Source organism: Saimiri boliviensis, chromosome 9 (assembly GCF_048565385.1).
Source record: "Saimiri boliviensis isolate mSaiBol1 chromosome 9, mSaiBol1.pri, whole genome shotgun sequence".
Taxonomy (NCBI): domain Eukaryota; kingdom Metazoa; phylum Chordata; class Mammalia; order Primates; family Cebidae; genus Saimiri; species Saimiri boliviensis.
Window position 1 is genome coordinate 110,597,102 of NC_133457.1, and position 23,131 is coordinate 110,620,232.

The following is a 23,131-nucleotide window of genomic DNA, read 5'->3' on the forward strand; positions in this document are numbered from 1 at the left end:
CATTCCACTGGGAATATAAATTGGACTCACCGCTCTGAGGAGCAATAGGCAAATGGGTTTTACTATTTTAAACTGGGGGGCCAGCAGTTTCACCTTGGGGTATCACTTCTAGAAAATTCCATGCACATGCACCCTAGAGGACCTGCTTCGGTCATTGTGGAATTCGTTATCATAACAACAACGTAGGAACCCTGAGGCCTGGACAGATGAACTGTGGAGTAGACATGCCTGCAGATACCATGCAGCAATGAGAAACAATAAGCTAGGCTGGGCGTGGTGGCTCACACCTGCAATCCAAGTACTTTGGGAGGCTGAAGCAGGTAGATCACAAGGTCAGGAGTTCAAGACCAGCCTGTCCAATATGGTGAAACCCCATCTCTACTTAAAAAAACAACAACAACAACAAAAATTAGCTGGGCGTGGTGGCAGGCGCCTGTAATCCCAGCTACTCAGGAGGCTGAGGCAGGAGAATTGCTTGAACCTGGGCAGCAGAGGTTGTGGTGAGCTGAGATTACACCACTGCACTCCAGCTTGGGTGACAGAGTGAGACTCCATCTCAAAAATAAAATAAAAAAGAATAAGAAGAATAAGCTAGGTCTCTGTGTCGTGGCATGGAATGAACACCTAGATTTTTTTTTATTATTGTTAGAGTGAAAAAACATCTTGGAACAAGATGTCCAGGATCAATAGCGGTGATTATAAAAATAATGCTGTATAGTTTTATGACTGTATGTGGGTGTTCGTGTTTATACACTATTTGTCCTGTTAATTGTGGATGCATCTGGCGGGAGGCAGTGCCCCAACGTGGCTCTAATCTCATCTGAAATTTTAAAACGTGTTTACAAATGTTTTCAGACGTTATTTGGGTAACCAGAACTTTAAGAGAGAATCATGCAGTTCTTATCAAGAGGAGGCACAGGTGGACGATTCTGGGGTCACCCACCTAGGAATGCCAGCTAAGTCTGGATAGCAAATCCCACGCTGAAATGCCAACTTCGGGAGAGCAGGAACTTGTCTATCTGATCGTACACTGTTTCCCCAGTACCTGAGACAGTCCCTGGCTCTTAGAAGGCCCTTAAAGGGCGGGGGAGGGGGGAAGAAAGATGAAATCGGTTAGTGAGGGAGTAGCAGCTTTGCTCTTTGGTGTGCTACGTAAACAGCATCAATGATTCTAAATGATGGGCAGCCTGACTCCATGTATAAGTGAATGGCTTTAGTGTCAGCTGTGTCCCTGATCCATTTATCTGCCTTCTAGTCTTTGCAGAGGAAACTGAACTTGCCTATTTATCTGGGAAGATGGTTCCCAATGCATTGCAGCCCTCTCCCACAACTTCTATTCAATAACACCTTTCCCCGTGTTAAGGGAGGCGGGGCAGGAGAGGATGGAGGTGTGGACAGGAGGAAATTTGTGACCATACTCCCGTGGCTTGTGGAATTCTTCCCCAAGGTTGTTGAAGTGACGGCAGCCCCTCAATTTCACTGGCTGCACCCACAGCTGATTTCTACTCTGACTTTTCACACTGAACACCTGGGGCATGATACGCCTGTATTAAAACACAAAGGCAGTCTGCAGTCCCACAGGCAGGGGGCTGCCCACCGCTCCAGGTGCACATCTTCCAGGGCTTATGCGCAGCACGAGAGAATGATCTCTTTTCCGGCAGTTCATCTTGGGTCTCCTGTTGGCCCCAGGTGGCTCCACCGTCCTGGAGCCAAGCACGGTAGACGGAGGAATGGAAGATGCTGATTGCCAGGCTCAGAGCCTGTAAGTAGGGTCAGTCCCAGCTGAGCCACATGGACTGAGGGTCACAGGGAGGCAGTTTCCTAAGGAAAGAAGGGATGCTATTGCCGGAAAAGCCACCAGGCCAAAATGTCAGGAACCCACTTCTCCCACCACGCTCCTTCTTAAGCCGTGACTTCCCTCTCCACGCTGCAGCTCTGAACAGTTCCGCTTTCTCCTGCTTTCTTAGCACAAAGCAGGACCGCTCAGGGACCACGCCAGACAGGGCTTTTTAATAGTATAATAACCATGATGAAGGGGATGGCTGTGTCATTTGAACAGGACCTTTTGGATCTCCTCTCCCTTCTGGGATGGCCTGGGAGACAGTAGCATCCCATACTGATACACTTCTGACCGCACCCTACATACAGTGCTAACATTAGGTTCAAGAGGAAACCAGAGGTCTCAAAGGCCATGGCTGGAGGCGCTGGGCAGTCATGGAGTGGACTACAGTGCCGGCAGGGAACGTGTTCCACACAGTATTGGGTACATCTAGCAAACACTCCATAAATACTGTTTGAATGTCTGCATTTATTCCTACAGTACCTTCGTTCATCCTACCACAAATATTTATTAAACAACTATCGAGGGCCAGGCCCTGTAGGAGATTTGGGGGATATCATGGTGGATAAAACAGACCAAATCCCTGCCATTGGAGAGCTTACAGTCCGGTGGGGGAGACCTAGGGAAATTAACTCACAAACACCTGTAGAAACTGTTAGCGTGACCGGTGTGAGAGAGAGAGAGGGCCGTGAGCTGCAGCAGGGGAATCGCCCACTCAGGGAGGGCCTGGGGAAATCCTGCCAGAACTGAGGCCTCTGCAGGGTGAACAGGAGGGACTGGAGTTCCAGGCAGAGGGAACAGCATGTGCCAAGGCCCTGTGGCAAGAGGGAGTGTGGAGCGAGAGAAAGGCCAGCGTGCTGGAATCAGACACTGGGCAAGGAAAAGGCAGATCAAGGGTATGTTTGGAAGTCGTCGCTCCATCTTAGGAGCAATGAAGAGCCGTCGGAGGTTATAAGCAAGAATGAGGTGAGGGGAGCAGGTTCAGATTCATGCTGTCGTTTGCTGCACAGAGAAACTGGAGGGAGGCCATGGTGGCCCCAGGACGGTGGGCAGGCGGGCCGCGGTGGTCTTCCAGGGCAGAGAGGATGGTGGCTTGGACCTGGGTGATGGCTACGGAGGCGAACTTTACAAGGTCTGGAGTTGGATTGGACCTGAGCGTTGAAGGAAAGGGAGAAGTAAGAGCGATCCTGAGCTTTGGGTGTGAGCAATTGCCCCCTGAAATGGGGAAAGCCAAGCTGGTTTGTGATTCACAGATGTATTTTGAAGGGAAATTGAATGAGGCTGGTGGAGGCTGCCAGAGACATCCAGGTTTGGGCCACAGCTGCTGTCTGTCCAGAAGCCTGTGATTGAAATCAGCCGGCTTCGATTTCTCAGCCCGTGAAGGATGCTGGGAGTGGCCCTCTCCACAGTCCCATTGGCCGACTGGCCATCTGTCCTCTGCATCTAACAGGCAGGGCCACCGTCGTCAGCCAAGGTAGCTGGTGCACTCACAGGAGTGCAGAAAGGTGAGCGGCCCACCCGCTGGGGACCCTCCATCTGCTTTTGATCCTTCCCAGCCTTTGAAGCTGCCCCTGCCCCCACCCTCCAGCTGTCATCTCTTGGGCTCCCCCACTGCTTCCCAGTCCCCAGGGACAGGGGTGGTGACAAGGGTAACAAATGGCGCTAGCCGCAGGCAGCAGCAGGCCAAGGAGGCCAGAGGGTGGGGGCTCTTGAATGCCTCTTTCTTCCTGCTCCTTTGGGCCCTGTTCTGAAGTAGCCGGGCTATCAGGGTTTTGCAACAATGCTACACAGAAAGAATTTCTTTTCTTTTTTTTCTTTTTTGTTTTTTGTAAATGAATTCCATGCTTTTTCTTCCTTTCCCTTCCCTGCCTTTGTAAAAGGGAAGCTAAGTCTTTCTCTCCACCAGATTCCGTGAAGGCTGAGTTCTCTCTTCCTCCCCCTGCATAGAGAACAAGCTGGTCTCCTATTTCAGGTAATTGTGAGTTGGGGCAAGTGGGGAGAATGTGAAGGAAGCCTTCCCCCCAAACTGCAGGAGAGCTCAGCTCTGCCCCTCACACCACAATAGGAACCAGTGGTTTCTGGGTGATCCTCATGACAGTTTCCAGTGTTTACCTGGAATGAAACGAATTGTGTGTTTTGAGCCTTTGTCTGTGTGAATGCAAATAGTGTCAGCTGCCCTTTGTTGAATACCCACCCACTCAGGTCTTCCCTGACTCACTTTTCTCAGAATAACCTGGGGGGCAGGGTAGTATTTTCTCCGTCTTACAGAACTGAGGCTTAGATAAGTGAAATAACACTTGCCCAAGGTCACACTGCTGATAACGACATAGCTGGGATTTGAACCCCTGGAGCAGATAACAGATCAGGTGCTCTGACTGGGTAGCTCAGTAGACTTTAGAGCTGGATGGGCCCTGAGTTGAAATTGTGATGCAGAGTTATCTGCAACCTGCGGTTAAGAGCACGGATCTGGAGCCAGATCACCTGGGTGAGAATCCTGGCTCCACCACCAGCTAGCCGGGTCCATCTCTGAACCTGTCTCCTCATCTCTACCTACTTCATAGGATGAGATGAGCCAGTGCATGCAAAGAGATTTAGGCCTCAGAATAAATGCTCTGTGAGTGTGAGCTGTTTTTATTTAGATGATGTGTATAAGCCGAGCAATGTGATCAGGGCCAAGTTAAGACCTTTGGCAGCGTCACACACCAGAGACTGGCCTTCCTTCTCCATTGTCTCCAATTCAATGATGAAACAAAGCGATTCATAAGACAGAAAACTCACTGCATGCTGAAATTTTTTTTTTTTTACAATTTTGTTTGGTTTTATTTTTTATTGATACATAATAGATGGACTTATTTACAGGGTACATGTGATAGTTTGATACATTCATATAATGTGCTCAGATCAAATCAGGGTCACTGGGATTTCATCACCTTAAATATGTATCTTTTCTTGATGCTAGCATCATTCTGGTTATTCAATATTCTGGCTCTTTTGAATGTATGATAAATTATTGTTAATTATAGCCACCCTACTGTTCTATCGAACACTATATCTTATTCCTTCTAACTGTATATTTGTACCCATTAATCAATCTCTCTTCAGCCTCCCCACCACCCTTCCTGACCTTTAGTAACCACAATCTACTCTCCATCTTCATGAGATCTACTTTTTCAGCTCCCACGTGTAACTGAGAACATGCCGTATTTGTCTTTCTGTGCTTGGCTTATTTCACTTAACGTAATGACCTCCAGTTCCATCCATGTTGCTGTAAATGACAGAAGTTTATTCTTTTTTATGGCCGAATAATATTCTATTCTATATGCATACCACATTTTCTTTATCCATCCATCAACTGGTGGAGTGTGCCGACATTCGAAAAGCTTCTCTTTAGCTCCTCATGGCAGAGCAGGATAAATTCACCAAACAGGAACGATTTCACATTTTCTTGGTGCCTATGCTTTGCTCAGACCTAAATCTGTGTGTAGTTGGCCGTTGAGGAAATGCAGGACAGATCCTTCTATGTCCCAGCATGATTGAGAGAATTAAAAGAGATAATGTAAATGTGATCAGGAAAATTGCCTGGCATAAATCAGGGGTGTGGAAGTGAGAACTGTGACTAGAATTTTTGGAAGGGTTTTACTAACTGGAAACCCAGTTGCCTTGAATTGCTTGTTCACATTCCTGTACCCTGTGGCTAATAGTTTGCTTCTAGAAGTCACCAGTGCCTGGAGCTGGAGCTGACAGCAGGAAAGAGCAGTTGTTGGGTTCTCAAGTCAGGATTGTGTTTACTTTGTGAAGATTAATACTTCGGTAGCTTTGGCTGATGTGTTTTGATTGCTGTAGGTATCTTGATTGCTGTAGGTATTTTAGATTTTGCGTCTCTAATTCTTGGTCTAACAGGGACCTAGAATCAGTCAAGTCCCTTTCTTCATGCACATTAATTTTCAAAAGGATAAAAACTTTTAAATTATCATATCTTGGTAGATTATTTTATCATTACAATATGTCTCTGTAAATCTCTAATAACGGTTTTTATTTTAAAGTCTACTTAGGGTAATTCCAGCTTTCTTTTATGTTGTATTCATATCATTGAATCCTTGCTTTGAATCTTTGTATGTCTATATATTTAAAAGGGGTCTTGTAATAAGCATGTAGTTATTTTTTTAAAGTCGATCTGGTGATCTTTGTCTTTCAAGTGTTATATTTATTCTGTTTGTGTTTACTATAATTAATGTAATATATAAATGTACATGAAATGTTTACACTTACTATTCTTTAGCAGTTACCCTAAATATTATAGGATATATTCTTGATATATCTAAAAGTTTACTAGAAATTAGTACTTTTACCATTTCCAAGAAAATGCAAGGTCCTTAAAACACGTTAATTGTAATTATCTATCTTCTTCCTGCTCATATATTTGCCCCTTTATATTGCTCTTTATCCTTGGTGATTTTTCATGCTTCCAGAACATTCTTTTTTAATGCAGGTTTGCTGATGCAAACAATCTTAATTTTCGTTTGTTTCATTTTTATTTTGTCCTCATTTTGAAGTTGTGTTTGTTTGTTTCTGGCATAGAATTCTACATTGGCAGATGAAATTTCATTGTTTTCTGTTTTCCATCAATTCTGCTGAGAAGCTGCTTCTCCTTATTATACGTTCTTTAAAGATTGCCTTTTATTCCCCCTCCAACTGCTTTTCAGATTAATATATTTTTGCACATTTACAGTTTGACCATCATATGCCCAGGAATTCTTTTCTCTGTATTTATCCTGTTTGGGATTCACAGAACTTCGTGACTCCATGACTTGATGTCTGTTATCCATCTGGGAAGGTCTTCTGTGAGTTTCTCTTTAAATATTGTTTCTCACTTGCTCTCTCTCTCTCTCTCTCTCTCTCTCCTCTCCTTCTGGGGCCCCTATTACATGTGTGCTAGATCTTTTACCATGTCCCATGTTTCTTTTATGATCTTTTAAACTGATTTTCCAACCTCCTTCTTAAGATTTGTCTACGGATTTACATGCCAGTTCACTAATTCTTTCATCTGCTGTGTCCAATCAGTAGTTCAACTGCTCTGTTGAGTTCTTAATTTTAATTATTTCATTTCTCAGTTCTGTAATTTCTTTTTCTTTTTCTTTTTCTTTTTCTTTTTCTTTTTCTTTTTCTTTTCTTTTTTCTTTTTTCTTTTTTTTTTTTTTTTTTTTTTTTTTTTTTTGTTGTTGTTGTTGTTGTTGTTGTTGTTGTTGTGAGATGGAGTTTTGCTCATGTCACCCAGGCGCGAGTACAGTGGTACAATATCGGCTCACTGCAACCTCCACCTCCTGGACTGAAGCTATTCTCCTGCCTCAGCCTCCCAAGTAGCTGAGATTACAGACACCTGCCACCATGCCTGGCTAATTGTATTTTTAGTAGAGATGGGGTTTCACCATGTTAGCCAGGCTGGTCTTGAACTCCTGCTTCACGTGATTCACCCGCCTCGGCCTCCCAAAGTGCTGGGATTACAGGTATGAGCCGCCATACCTGACCAGTAATTCCCATTTTTTAAAAGTCTAGTATTTTTTAGCAGCATTCTCCTCTGAAATCAATTTGTTTATTATGTTATCACAGTTGCTGAGGAGTTCGTGTTTGACAACTTCAATAGCTGAATCTCATGTGAGGTTTTTTGTTTTTTTGTTGTTGTTGTTGGTTTTTTGTTGTTGTTTTTTGTTTTGTTGTTTTTTGTTTTGTTGTTTTTTGTTTTGTTGTTTTTTGTCTTGGTTTTTGATCATTTGGTTTTGTCTGTTTATATGCCTGGTAATGTTTTTTATTGTGTACAAAACACTGGAGACTCTAGAAGATGGCATCTCCCCCAAAAGAAAAGTTTTTCTTCTGGCTGTTGATGATAGTAGAGACAAATCACTTTGGTCCAATATGGAACTGAGATGTGTCAAGGCAGAATCTGTTTGCTTTGCCCTTACTCCAAGGAAGTAACCCTTTAGGGGTCCCAGTGAAAAGCTTTGAGTGTTTCTCAAGGCTTCTCATCCTTGTTGGCCATGAATTCCAATTTTTGTCTTCTTATAATTGGTCAATTGCAAAAAAGCTCTGCTTAATTTTTTGCCTTCATAGCTACTACCCTTTTTGCTTGGTTTCTCTGCCTCTCACTGCACCCAGCCTGGGTATCAGCAAATGCCTCAAGGCTAATAACTGTCAACAATATCAGACTCATACCTCTGTGATTCTCATATTTCTACAATCTTTGCTCCTTGTGTTCTAACTACCTTAGTAATCCTGAACTCTTTTTGTCTCCCCAGCTCCGTAAGACTGGAAAACTCTAAGCTGTTGCTTTTTTCTTCGCTGCTTATAAACTGGCAAATGTCTTGAGGGGAAAATTGATAGAGGTCAAACTTAGTCTGTTTTTCATCTCTCTGAGATCTTGGTCCCTCAAGACCTGCCTTGGTTGACTTCCAATCCTTTAAAACAGTATTCTATAGCTTTTATTTTTGATTATGATGGTGAGATTGACTAAAATACAAGCTATCACATAATAGCTGGGTGGTGCAATCAGCTGGACAGTTTAATACATATTAGGAAAAATGGCTTATTTTTGTTTTCTTCAATATGGAGAAAAACTTTAAACCACAAAAAAGGCAGACTTTAAATGAATTAAAGACTTAAATAAGAAAGGTGAAACTCTAAGTGAAAAGTTTAACATGCAGACAAATTTTAAAATCCCAAGAATAGAGGAAGGATTTTTATAGCTACTAAAAGAAATTATCAGGTAAATAGGTGAGGATTTTTTTGTTCTACAAAAGACAATAGAAATAAAGGAAACAGACAAATGGAAGACTAAGCGAAGAAATTTGTAGCATCAAAAAAAAAAAAAAATGAATGCCTAGACTCTATAATGCACTCCAGCAAATCAATAAGAAAAAGAAAAAGAAAAAGAAAACCCAGTAGAAAAATGGGCAAGCATAAAAGATCTGAATAGACAATTTCCAAACGCTCATATGGCCCACAATTATGTGCCTATACGCTCAAACTCACTACTAATCCTAGAAATGAAAATGAAAACAACTATGAGATATTGCTTTCCACGCATCAGTTTGGCAAAAGTAGGAAGTGGAACAGTGCCAAGCGTTAGCAGGAAATTGTAAAACTGGAACCCTTAGGCACTTCTGGTCGAATCTAGAATAGTACAGAAATTATGAAGAACAGTCTGCTAGTACTTAAATTCAGTTCACATATAACTCCATAACACACAAATCCTCCACTTTGGATATAAATACATTTTAGGAATATGTGTGTATACATATAGAGAGAGAGAGATACTGCATTTTAAAAATGAAGATGAATGGAGATGTTCATTGCAGCACTGTTTATAAGGTGGCCGAGAGATCCTACCTGTTCACCACCAGAACAATGCGTAAATTCAATAGAGTGGGTGTGCAGTATAGAATTATAACTACATGCTAGATACGCATCCAGTACTATGCACATTTTTTAATTAGTGCAGACTGAAAATAAAAATCCTGGTAAACAGAATGAGATATTATATGCACTATTAATTAAAACACATGACACACATAAAACAACATGGCATTATTTATAAGGAAACGTTTACATATTTAACAAGTCAGAGTCATTGTCTAGGGTGTGGTGGAAAATAAATGGAAACTTTTAAAAATCTTGTTGGAAGAAACTTTAAAAAATCTTCATGGCTCAAGTAAGATTTCCTCCCTCCCTCTCCCTCTCTCCCTCTGCCCCTTCTCTCCGTTCCTCCAACAATAGCTATTTGGATGATGGAATGAACAAGATTCTGTGTCAAGTGCTGTGGAGGAAATAAAGATGATTTCCTCATTGGCTTGGCCTTCAAGGATCTTAGGCAAGAGTCTAAGGTGAATACACCAAAAGCCTTAGTAGCAATACTCAGTCTCAGAGTTCAACTCACAAACACTTTCCTTCTCTGCTTAAAATCAACAAAATGCTGTTTTGGATGTGTGAGAGCTCTGAAGGATGACAGCAACACTTAGTAAAGTAAATAAGCTACGTGACTGAGGCCAGAAGTGTCACAATGCTGTCTCTTTCCTTAGCCGGCTTTTCTGATAATACATATGACATAGCTCTCAAATGCAAATGCCTATAGGGACCAGGAGGAAATACAAATGGAAAAAGAGAGTCATGTAAGAGAGTAGGGAGTGGTGGGGGCTGTGACAAAATGGAGCCCATATCCCGTGACTTAACTGGGCAGCCACTGTTCAGTGCCAGCTGGTTGTTGCCATGCAAGAATAAGGCAGTACTCTTCTATTTTCAAGAAAAGAGGAAAATCTAGATTTTTATGTGAACTTGCCTCATTTTTAAATATTGGCAACTACAAATATTTTTAAACCCCAGGCAGTGGGGAAAACAATTCATTTTGTTTTTAACTAGATTTGGTCAGTTGGCTAACAATTTGCTGCTTCTAATACAGCATCTGGATAACGGAGACTAGTGATATTTTTAACCCCATTGCTTACTTTTTAACCTTAAATTATTTACACACACCCAGAAGAATGAAGGGAATACATTTGGATAGGATGCAAATTTCTGGCACCTGTAGCCAGATAAAGACACAGTGTCTGCTATTTGCTAAGCACCGTACGATAGGTTTTGATATATTGAAGGAGCAAGACGCCTAGGCCTCTATCCTGGAGTGCCTGTGGCATTTGAAAAACAAGAAAACAGGCACCCAGGATGCATGTATAGATGGGGACATTTTAGGACTCAACATTTATATATAAATGTTTATATATAAACAAGCGCTCTCTCTCTCTCTCTCTTTCTCTGTCTCTCTTGCTCTCTTTCTCTGTGTGTGTGTATGTGTATATATATACATATATATGTGTATATATATATATATATACATACACACACACACATACACACATATATATATTCAATATAAGGATATAAACACCAGAGCTGATTTGTGCTATGTGTTAGCCTGTTTTGCATTGCTATAAAGGAATACCTGATTCTGAGTAACTTACAAAGAAAAGAGGTTTATTTGGCTCATGATCCTGCCGGCTGTACTAGTATGGCATCAGTATCTGCTTGGCTTCTGGTGAGGTCTCAGGAAGCTTTTACTCATAGTGGAAGCTGAAGGGGCAGCAGGCACGTCACACAATGACAAAAGGAGCAAGAGAGATGCCTGGCTCTTTTAAACAACTACCTCTCCTGTGAACTAATAGAACAAGAACTCACTTGTACAATGGAGAGGGCACCAGGCCATTCAGGGGTCCACCCCTATGACCCAAACACCTCCCACTAGTCCCAAGACGTTAGGGATCACATCACTTTTTTTTTTTTCTTTTGAGACGGAGTCTCGCTTTGTCACCCAGCTGGAGTGCAATGGCACAATCTCGGCTCACTGCAACCTCTGCCTCCCACATTCAAGCAGTTCTCCTGCCTCGGCCTCCTGAGTAGCTGGGATTAAAGGCACGTGCCACCACTCCCTGCTAATTTTTTGTATTTTTAGTAGAGACGGGGTTTCACCATGTTAGCCAGTATGGTTTCAATCTCGATCTCCTGACCTCGTGATCCACCCACCTTGGCCTCCCAAAGTGCTGGGATTACATGCGTGAGCCACCACACCTGGCCCCACATCGCATTTTAACATCAAAGTTGAAGGGGACAAATACCCAAACCATATCAGGGTAGAATTCTCTCATCAGATCAAAAAGTCCATATACATAAACTACTTCCTATATACAAGCCCTGAAGTGAAGACTTTCTTATTTTAAAATTATGAAGTGTTTCAGGCATACAAAGATGGGTACAACTTACAAAAGTAGGGTACCCAGCATCCTGATGACCTGATACAGGGGTTCGCAAAATTTTGCTGCCAGATCCTAAATACCTTCAGTTCTGCAGGCCATACATGGTCTCTGTAGAAACTACTCCACTTAACATTGTGGTGTGAAAGTAACCACAGACAGAATAGTAAACCAGTGAGTAGGGCGGTGTTACGATAAAACTTTACCTATGGACACTGAAATATGAATTTCGCATCATTTTCACATATTATGAGATAGTATCCAGCTTTTGATTATTTTGCAACCGTTTAAAAATGTGAAAGCCATTCCGGACTCACAGTCACACAAAAACAGTTGTGGGCTGGATTTGGCTTATGGTCATAGGTAGTGTCAACCCCTGAACCAAAACACTACACAGTCGAAGCCCCCAGGTGCCACTTCCAAAATTACATTCCCTCCTACCCCCAGAGTTAGCCATTTTCCTGCAAAAAGTGTCGATCATTCCTGAGTGTAATTTTCTTTATGTGGAATGTATCTGTGTCCATTAACAGTACACTTGGTTCCCATCCAAGGAGTCCATTAACTACGGATCAAAAATATTGGGGGCAGGGGGCAGTGGAGAGTGAGCACGGTGGCTCACACCTGTGATCTCAGCACTTTGGGAGGCCGAGGCGGGCAGATCACTTGAGGTCAGGAGTTCAAGACCAGCTTGGCCAATATGACAAAAACCCATCTCTACTAAAAATACAAAAATTAGCTGGGTGTGGTGGCGTGCACCTGTAATCCCAGCTACTCAGGAGGCTGAGGGAGGAGAATCGCCTGAACCTGGGAGGCAGGTTGCAGTGAGCCAAGATCACACCACTACATTCCAGCCTGGAAGACAGAGCAAGACTCCATCTCAATATATACATATATACATATATATATTCAGGGGCAAAAAAGACAGTAAAAAATAATATAACAAAAATATATTTTAAAACAAAACAGTGCATATACAACGACTTATAGCATTTACATTGTGTTGGCCACTATAAGATCTAGAAATGATTTAAAGTATATGGGAGGATGTGTGTGCGTTATATGCAAATATTCTATCATTTTATATAAGGGGCTTGAGCACCTGCCAGTTTTAGTGTCCATGGTTGGGGGCAGGGGTGGGTCATGGAAACAACCCTCCTGGGATACCGAGGGCTGGCTGTTTTTTTTAACTTTATTTTGAATAAGCATTTAGGTTGCTGTTTATTAAAATAGTGCTTTTTTTTTTAACATGAACCATCTTTTTCAATCTTCACCGTGACCGTTTTCCAGATGAGAAAACTTTTGACTTAAAGCAGTTTGGTAACTTGCTCAAAGTAGTGGGTAGCAGAACTGGGATTTGACTTGGCAACCTTTTTACAACAGGCTCTTGAGTTTATAAGCAGGACACCACCGATCGCTACGTTGTGTTTCATTAACCAAATGATAACTGATCTTGCCAGGAATGACCTTGTGATAATGACATGCTCACAGTAAATTTAGCCTTTCTCTGAAGATAACTGTTAAATGTGACTGGTTGTAGTTTAGACCTTGGAAAATTGATGCTCCATGTATAGTGGTGTGTGCATTAACTAGAACCCTCATTTTCTAAACCCAGTTGGTGGGAATTTATTTATTAATATTTATTTTGAGACAGGGTCTCACTCGGCCAACGAGGCTGGAATACAGTGGCACAATCACAGCTCACTGCACCCTCCATCTCCCCGGGGTTAAGTGATTCCCCCCACCTCAGCCTCTTGAGTAGCTGGAACTACAGGCATGTGCCACCACACCCAGCTAACTTTTTTCTATTTTTTGTAGAGATGGGTTTTCACCATGTTGCCCAGGCTGGTCTTGAACTCCTGGACTCAAGTGATCTACCTACCTTGGCCTCCCAAAGTGCTGGAATTGAAGGTGTGAGCCACTGCACCTGGCCAGAATTTAGAAGGAGTGACTACCACCATGGTGCAAGAATTGGAAATGTTTTCAATTAAGAAATGAGAAAGACCAAGGGAGACTCATCCCTACTCTCCCCTGTCCCCCCATAACATATTATAAAAGTGATGGGTAATTCAGGAACCAGTTCCCTCTTGGTCAGGACCGCAGTGGTGAGCTATGGAGTGTTGCCACCTAGAGAGTTGTTAATGACCCTGATGCCTTTTGAGCTTTTCTCTGTTCATGCGAGTAGTACCATGTTTGCTTTTCCGTCTTAACCACAGTCAACCCTATGTTCTCCCCAAGCCTCTGGCTTTTAGAAATCTAAATCCAGACACTCCCTCTCTGCCTATCTCTCTCTTCCTCAGCTGGGAAGTTGCCCTAGTTTGCTCTGGCTCATTTATATGACATTTAAAAGAGACCAAAATATAATTTTTCTAATGGCAAAATACAGCAAGAAGGAGGGGAATGTTTTAATCAACTGGGTGTATTCTCCAGCGGGGAGCAGGAACTTCATTTTAATTTCTCATTTCCCTTTGATGAAAAGTTTAGTGAATTTTTATCATGTAGAATTTATAAGAAGGCTGGGTTTAGGTAATCAGCTTTAATATTTATACTCTTAGGGAAAGAAATAGGAATCATTAGTAAGCATGTATAATTAATGAATAAATGATATTTCCCTTTGTTTTCTTTCAGGTACAAGGAAATGCTAGAACTAGTGATCTCACCCAGCCTCACTGTAAACAGCGACTGTCTGGATAAACTGAAGTTTAGCCGTCCTGACGCCGCTGTGTGGACTCTGAGTGACAGAGAAGGTAGGCTTCCTGCTGTGAGTTTGGGTCAACAGGTGTGGTGGTCCGAGCTCACCCTGTGAATATAGTAAGCGACAGACACGCATCCTTTCCCAAGTACTGTCCTTAGGACAATTTCTCCCCTGCCTCTGAACCAAAACTTTGGCGGAGATCTCTAACAATTCTGTCTCATCGTTTGAGGTAAAAATGCGCTTGTTCATGTCTTGAACTTCCTTTCTTGGTCTCCAATTCCAAGAAATGCTGACACCACCGCAGATGATAGTCGCTTTGGGGAGCGTCCCAGGCCCCACCCTTGGATGTGTTTTGCAGTGTCTGTCTCTGGCTCTGAGCTCTGTCCTCTCTGCTCTCGTCTGCCATCCCCTTGTCCAAGCAGGCGTCTTGCTCACAGAGGTTTGACATTACGACAAGAACTCATCTGCCTCTTGCTTTCAGGTCGGGTTGGAGTCAAGGAAGCAGAGAAGAATTAAAGTTGTTTTAAAAAGTATTGGCGAATGATGCAGTCGAACTAGTTTTCACTAGAACAATTCCAGCTATTGTTTGTTCTGTTTGGCATGTGTCAGCCTTCCTGGTAGAGCTTGGAGTTAGCAAAAGGCATTAAGCTATTATGTTTAACTATTGGGCTTAACCCTTTCCTTGGCTGGCTTTCGGATTTGCTGCTGGTGTCCGGAGACCCCCTCCTTGTTCTCCTTCACTCTCTGTTTGACACCAGCTCATGGGGCACAAATTCTGTGTAACTGTCATGGAAAACCAAAGTGATGTGTGTCTGGAATATAACATCACAAGGAACTGGCTTTGAAGCCAGTCCAGGCTTCCACGAGTAATTATTGCTGTCAGCAAGACAATGACATTTCTCCTTGCATGCTGGTTACAGAGCTGGAACTGCCCTGATGAAAGTACCACCAAGTGACTTGGGCTCCCATGCCAAAACTGGATGGTGGAGAGCACACCCTCATCCTTCCTGGCACTTTGGAGCATTCGTGTAAACTGCCCTGGGGCCTTTGAGAGTGTGAGAAAATTTACTGAGCCCTGTTCAAAGGCATTCATCATTTTCTTCCAAGTAGAGACACAAGTCAACTGTCTTCACTTGAGAGCTGGTAGTAACGGGAAAGGGCACAGGCTGCTGAGGGGGGAATCCCAGCCCTGCTGCTTCTCAGCCAAATGATCTCAGGCAAACTGTTTCAGCTTTCTGAGCCTCAGTTTTCTCACCTGTCAAATGGGGGCATAATGGCATACCTCGTAGGGCACTGATTACAAGGAGGAAGAGAGGCGATGGGATGTGAAGGGTCTGGCACACCCTGGGGGCATGGTGCATGATTAAATTTACCATTCCATCATCGCTCTCCTCTGAACCAAATCAAATAACCACGGTGAATTCAAAACCATGGTTGCACACAGGGCAGCCTACTGCCACATCTGGTCCTGGAGTATGCCTTTGTTTGGTTTACACTGTGTTTTAAGTAAAAGTGAACTTGTAAAAATTGGGAGCGTTCACATAAAAACCTGGAGTTCTGGTTTCTCTTAAAAGGCTAGGCCCACATTCCCCACTGGCTGCCACTGGGAGGAGCTGAGAGGCCGCTGTCCTGTAGACGAATCCCTGCCTCTCCCTTTTGGACTAAATTTTAATGAGCACGTACTTTCCGCCAGGCACTGTTCAAAGCAACATAAATCTGGATGCATTCTTCTCCTCCCTCTCCATCACCATCGGAGCAAATCATGTGCCTGGCATTACTCTATTAACTCATTTAATCTTCACAACTCTAAAAAGTCGATACTGTTATTATCCCCGTTTTACAGTCGAGGAAAGCGAAATGCAGATAGGTTAAGCAGCTAGATTGAGATGTCACGGATGATAGCCTAGATTTGAACCTAGGTAGTCTGACTTCAGAGTTTATTCTCCTGATTAGTACTCTGTACTGTTTCTCATTTAATTATTATACCCCTACTAGGTTATACGCCCATTTTACAGACATGGAAGTTGGGGCATGGAGGAGTTATGTAACCGGGTTAAAGTCACACCAGAATCAAACCCAGGCACTCCGGTTCCAGAGTTCCCACTTGTAAACCACTTCTAACTCACTTTCTGCCAAGCTGTAAGAGTTTCCAGACCCTAGATCGGGTGTCCCCAAACTTTTTACACAGGGGGGCCAGTTCACTGTCCCTCAGACCGTTGGAGGGCCGCCACATACTGTGCTCCTCTCACTGACCACCAGTGAAAGAGGTGCCCCTTCCTGAAGTGCGGCGGGGGACCGTAGTTTGGGGACGCCTACCCTAGATCTTCGGTTCTCCCGCAGTGGTGGAATCCACAAACACACTCCTTTCTGTGACTTGGGGCTATCAGTGCCCTTTCTGCTGCCCTGGAACAAGCCGGCTACCATGGTGAAGGCTTTGAGGGTGGAAGCGAGGGAGCCGAGAGAGGTTGCTCCCAATTCAGAACAGGTAGCGCCAGTGAGGTCAGGTTACACACACAGAGACACCTTCTTTCTCCTGGGGCAGGTGGTGAGCTCCCGAGACTCTGCAGGGGACATGCCACCCTGAAGCATAACCCCCAAGTGCCGGATTATGCCTGTCCCCCCCGCCTGGCCTCCTGTTCTCTCTCCTCCTGGGCCATTCCTTCTATTAGAGTCTTTACTCGGTGTTTTCAAGGGTCCTACTCAAAGGAGGACCCCAGAGAGTTCTGAGTCTCAGGACCTGCGCTCAGGGGGACTCTGGAGGGAGCATGAACCCAAGAAGGCCCCCAGTGGCTTCCATTGCGTTCCCACCTCTGCTTCTTACCGCCGTGGGTCCCTGGCTAGTGGCCTAACCTCCGTGCGGCCCATTTGCCCCCATGTGTTTAATAGGAGTAATTATTCCACCAACCTCACAGAGTCAATGTGAGGATGAAACGAGCTAAACCAGGGAGTGGACTCAGTGTGCTTAAAAAGTATAGAATAAGATCTGAATTCCTTATCCTTGGCTACCAGGCCCTGCTTGTCTCTCCGGGGAGCCTCCCAAACTCATCTCCCTCCCTATCGCCTTCAGCCCCTGCCCCGCTTTCCTTTGCTTTAACTGAGAAGCACGATGCTGACCTCCAAGCCTTTGCACCCGCCATTCCCCCTGCCTGGACCAGTCTTCCCCCAGGCTCTGCAGGACCAGCCCTCCTTCAGCTCTCACCAGAGAGGTGTTTCCGAATGAAAGGAGCTGCCCCTTCCTTCATTTATGTGTTCATTCATTTATTTAACACATGTTGAATCAGCTCTGTGCCTAATATGGTTTTGAGTATGAGGGAGACGGCATAGAAAAGCCCATCCTCATGAAGCCCACACGTGGGTATTGACAAAGCGAAAGGCTGACAGTGACGAGAAAGAAGCAAGGTATCTAGCACGTTGCGTGGTGGCGTGTGCTGGGAAGGAAAAACGCAGGGGAGGAGGATGAGGAACGCAAGGATGGAGGGTTGCCGTTTTGGAGGGTGTCTAGCAAAGAGGTCCCTGAGAAGGTAACACCTAAGACCTGTAGGAGGTGAAGGAGGGACCACATGACTACGCAGAACAAAAGCCTTATGCACAGAGAGGACAGCAAGTGCAAAGGTCCTGAGGCAGCAGCGTGCTTGAAGAACTTGACATATATTAATACAAATATTCAATCTAAATATGTAGATGTACATGTTTATATTGATACAAACATTAAATCTAAATATGTACATCTACATATTTAGATTTAATGTTTGTATTAAATATGTATATCTAAATATTTGTATTAATACAATAAATATGTATTAAATATGTGCATATACATATAAATATATTAATATAATAAATATTAAATATGTATATTTACATGCATATTGATACTACAAATTATATATCTATAAAATTATATATACATGCATATAAATATGTATATGTACATATTTAGATTTCTGTTCCTGTTTAGCATACAATCAGTGCCTGGCTCATGGTAGATTCTTAAAAATTATTTGTGGGTGACTGAAGGGGTGGGCGGAGGAAGACAGAGTGGTGTGGAGGAACCTAGTTGACTTTAGCGGGGATATTGGCTCTGAATCCTTAGTAATATTTCCTTCACTTTCCTCTGCCATTTTCTACATTTCCATCGTACTGATGATAAGAATTTCCTTACTGGGTTGTTGTGGAGAGTAAAGAGATAATGCTCATGCAGCCCTTGGCACAGTGACCCCGGATTGTTCGTAGGAACCACTTGAGAAATCTTATCTATTATTGCTTACTATCCAAGGGAAAAATGGATTTGAATTGTATCCTGTCTTTGGAAAGGGGTGGTGGGGAGTCACCCTCAAGAGAGGGAAATTTTTCTTTTAAAATGCAAATGCATTTTTTAGAAACTGATGCTATAATCTCATTAAGTGTTTCCAAGGGGAGGTGAAACTCCACCCCACGGTTCAAGCTGGGCTGTCAGCTGCTCTCACTTCCTGCACCTCCTCTGCCCTGGGCATGACAAGACCTCATTTTCAGTTTCAGTCTCACTGGTTCCAACTTGGGGCTGATGGGTTTTGATTCATTTCGTCCTAGCCAGGTTGAGCTGCCCAGAGGTTTGCCCAGGTGCCGGCCTGGGGAACCACATGTAAGCTTCATCCTTCTCACGTTTAAGGCTTTTGTAACCATTCACACCCAGAACAACCTCTACCTGCATGGAACAGAAATCCCGCTTTGTTGGGGGGCGGGGGGAAGGGTGCTATGAATCTCATCATGCCCGCCACAGGCAAATAGCTTCCACAAACGCAGCAGCTCACAAATGCCACGGTCTCAAACCACTTTTCTGTTGTATATTCAGACCACCTCTACTGCCACTTGGTACTAATTTGTTGCGTCTTTTTTTTTTTTTTTTTTTGAGACTGAGTTTTGCTCTTGCTGTCCAGGCTGGAGTACAGTGGTGCAATCTTGGCTCTGCTTCCTGGGTTCAAGCGATTCTTCTGCCACAGCCTCCTGAGTAGCTGGGATTACAGGTGCCCACCACCATGCCCGGCTAATTTTTGTATTTTTAGTAGAGACAGGGTTTCACCATGTTGACCAGGCTGGTCTTGAACTCCTCACCTCAGGTGATCCACCTGCCTTCAGCTGAGCCACCATGCCCAGCCTGTTGTTTCTTTAAAACAACTCCTTTGAAATAAATTCATTTTAAAAGGATGACTTAAGCCAGTTCCAGAAATGAAGAGTTATGACTTCGATGTTCTTGCTGTGATTCTAGTATGCATGAAATTAATTTGCAATGATTTCAATCCAAGAGGGAGTATTTATAGACTCCCTAAAATCATCACACTCTGGAACTTGCCACCTCATTCCTTTCTGTTCTTAGCAGCACCTCTCACAAGAGACAAAGGACTTCTTCCTGGTGTCAGAGCCTCTCAGTGAGAGTCAGAATTGGAGCACACACTTCTGGATGTCCAGTGCGGTATCCCTGTCCCTAGTATGGGAGCAATTTAAATCACCCACACAAGGAAGATGAACTGATACAGTTTACAGACAGGTACCTTTATAGCAGAGACCCGCCTCAAGACATCTCACTGGCACTACAAATTGTCTCATCTCACTGGGGGATCCCTTAGAAGCCGGCCCCTGGGGTCCAATTAGGCAACATAACAGCGGTTGCTGCTTTCAGAATCATTAGCTTCTTAATCCTCCCAGTGAGAGGTGAAAAAAGTGTGAACATTCAAATTGGGCTCATGGATTTAAGTGGCTTAACCAAGGGCCCCCAGGAGGGTAGAGAGCTAATAACAGCTCCTCTGTGCTGAGCACTTAACCATTTGCCAGGTACTCGCCCCATCTGCATGTGCAAGATATTGCCCCGATTTGCAGATGAGAAAACTGAGACTCAGAGGGAAGAGATGAGGGCATAAAGTCACACGACTGTATTGCAGCACAGTCAGGACTTAAACTTGGATCTGACCCCTTAAGCCTGTCTGTTTTCTTTGGAAAGAGCATTAACCAATTATGAGAATGGGTTGTAGATTTGGCCCACAGTAGGTGCCCGATAAACATTTGATGACCGCATGAACAAATGAAAAACGGTGTGTGTCCTTGGATAAGTTGCTGCACACAATCACTCACATACACAATTGCACGTAAGTGTGCACTCAGTACACACAGACCTAAGCTTTAGCTTCCTCTCTTCAAACTGGATCTTTTGCTTTGCACATTTCTATTATCCTCGTCGCCCTAATATGCACTTGAGTTTGTGTCTTCTGGAATGGAGATTTCTTTTTACGAACCCCAGATTGTGATCATGCTTAGTAATGCACAGTTTTCCATTAGCCAGTGGTCTAAACTCTCCTCAAAGTGTGGTTTGTGAACCTGCAGCATCAGCATCACCTGGAGGTTTCCTTGACCAACAATCAGAGCCTGTGTTTTAGCAAGATCCCCAGGTGACTCCCGGTTCCAGGTGAACTGGTCTCTAACATTCACTTGCTTCCTTCGCACCTCGTTATAACTGCAGCTAAGTACTCATTTGTGTGATTATTTGTTTGCCATCCATCTCGCTCACTAGACAAGAGGCTTCGGCTCCCTAAAGACAGGGACCCTGACTACCTTGGCTCACTGTATTAGTCCGTTCTTGCACTGCCAGAAAGAAATACCTGAAACTGGGTAATTTCTAAAGAAAAGAGGTTTAATTGGCTTACAGTTCCACAGGATGTACGGGAAGCATGGCTGCGGAGACCTCAGGAAACTTACAATCATGTTGGAAGGCGAAGGGGAAGCAGGCACAGCTTACGTGACTGGAGCAGGAGGAAGAGAGGTGGATGTCAGGTACCATCCACTTTTAAAAAATTTTCGTAAGAACTCACTATCATGCAAACAGCCAAAGGAAAATCCACCCCCATGATTCATTTACCTCCCACCAGGGACCTCCTCCAACACTGCGGATTACACTATTGTAACCCAGTTCTGAACTCATGCCTGGCAATGAGTGAATGAATGAACGAGCTCAGCCCAGATGTTGTTGCTGTCTGCTCAGCTGATTCCTCTCTCCTCACCCACAGGAAGCTTGGAAGGAAGAGAAGGCTTAGAGTTTAAAATTCAGAAGGAAATAGAGGAGACACTCTGCCCTCCGTACTTGAGAGTCAGCTGCCCCATTATGCATTAGTCACAGCCCGTTCATCCTGTGGGTTCATTTTCGAGCCCTGGGTCAGGATGAAGAAGGGGCTAAGCTTAGAGCAAACAGATTTGGCTCTGTTGGGTGTCAGGTCTTTAGAGCTGCATTCCCTATCAGCAAAGTAGACCTAAGTTGCCATCAACAGCTCCTCCACTGACCTTGACCCCATAGCCTACATGGTCCAATATGAATCCATCATGGCAAGTTCAATGGCACCAACAAGGTTGCAAACAGAAAACTATGATCACTGGGAAGTCCACCTCCATCTGCCAGGCACCAGATCCCAAAGGGGGCATTGCTGCCACCAAACAAGGTGACTTCATCACCCTAGAGATGCTTGGGGCTCATCTGAAGAGTGGCATCAAAGGGGCATCATCTCTGTCTCTTGTGCTGATGGTCCATGTTTGAGATGGGGATGACCTACTCTGTCTAGATTTCCAGCATGCCATCTGCTTGTCCCCCCAGAAAGATCTGTGACAACCATGGCACCATGAAGGTACTCAGGACCACTGCCTGTGCCCTCTCTGCCCCTCTGGCAAGCTGTGCTGTGATGGCCATGGGACTGTTCAGAGTGTATTCAGTGGCACTGTCAAGGCTGTGGGGAGGTCATTCCTGAGCTGAATGGGAAGATTGCTGACACAGTCTTGTCCCTACCCTCAGTGTGTCTGTCCGGGATCCGACCTGCCATCTAGAAAAAGCTGTTGAGCACAGTGACATCAAGAAAATGGTGATGCAGATACCTAGGGGTCATTGAAAGACATTGTAGGCTACACCGAAGACTGTATCGTTGCTTGCAGCTGTAACAGTGATGCCTACTTCTCCACGTGTCACACTGGGGCTGCCAGTGTGCACAGCCACTAGTTGGTCAAGCCTACGTTCCAGTACCATGATGATGTTTGGCCACAACAGCTGCAGGGTGGACTTCCTGGTCCACATGACCTCTGAGTCGGAGGCAGATGGATGGAGTCGCATCCATCTCTCTGCTCCACCAGCCTAGATGGAGACTAAAAGACTAGAGACTAAGAGCTCTGGACCACCAGCAAGCGCACAAGAAGAAAGGTGTTCTCTGCTCCTGGGCAGTCCCTGCCCACCTCTGCGCCAAAGCGCTGAGAAGCTCCACCCTTGACACTGTCTCATCCTGGACTCTCAAAGGAGGGAAGGAGCTTAGAGATCCCTGCCTTACATAAGGATTATCAGCAAAGTCCACACCAACCTGACCATGGAGAAAAGAAGCAGAAAGGGAGGAAGGAGATCATTTCACCTACAGTTTAATACACTGACTCTCCGGTTTCTCAATTCTCTCAGGTATCCTGGGATGAAAAGGTTAAATGTGATTGATACCTGCGGAAAACAGCGGGGGAAAAAAAGCCTGTGTTTTTCAAAAATCACACAACTGCTGAAGGAAAATCTCTTTGCACTTATAAATGCCTGTTCCTCGCTTACAGTCTTCCTGGGGTTGCTGGGGTGGGAAAGGGAGAGTATTACAGGTCTGTGTGCTAGGGGAGGGGAACCTGTCTGCCTGGGGAAGGCAGGTGGCTCAGCAGTTCAGAAGAACTGGGTGGAAGCTTGAAAAGGGAGCTGGGTGAGGGAAACATGCAAATCATGCCACGGAGACAGACAGAAAAGATGCTTACCTCCAATTTATGGAGTGCCAAGTTAAT

The 23,131-nt window shown here is 44.3% G+C and overlaps 1 protein-coding gene across 3 annotated transcripts in view; it reads left to right on the forward strand.

The window, feature by feature from the left end:
- The window catches only part of EYA2 (EYA transcriptional coactivator and phosphatase 2), a 292,955-nt gene that overhangs the window by 74,507 nt on the left and 195,317 nt on the right, over window positions 1–23,131 (forward strand). For 2 of the 3 annotated variants that reach the window (XM_039479738.2, XM_074406621.1), the window contains exon 2: window positions 14,257–14,375. In XM_039479738.2, the coding sequence (XP_039335672.2) occupies window positions 14,267–14,375 (109 nt within the window). In that variant the 5' untranslated portion in view covers window positions 14,257–14,266. Of the gene's footprint in view, window positions 1–14,256; window positions 14,376–23,131 lie in introns of those variants that run through there. The other variant, XM_039479741.2, reaches the window with a different exon arrangement.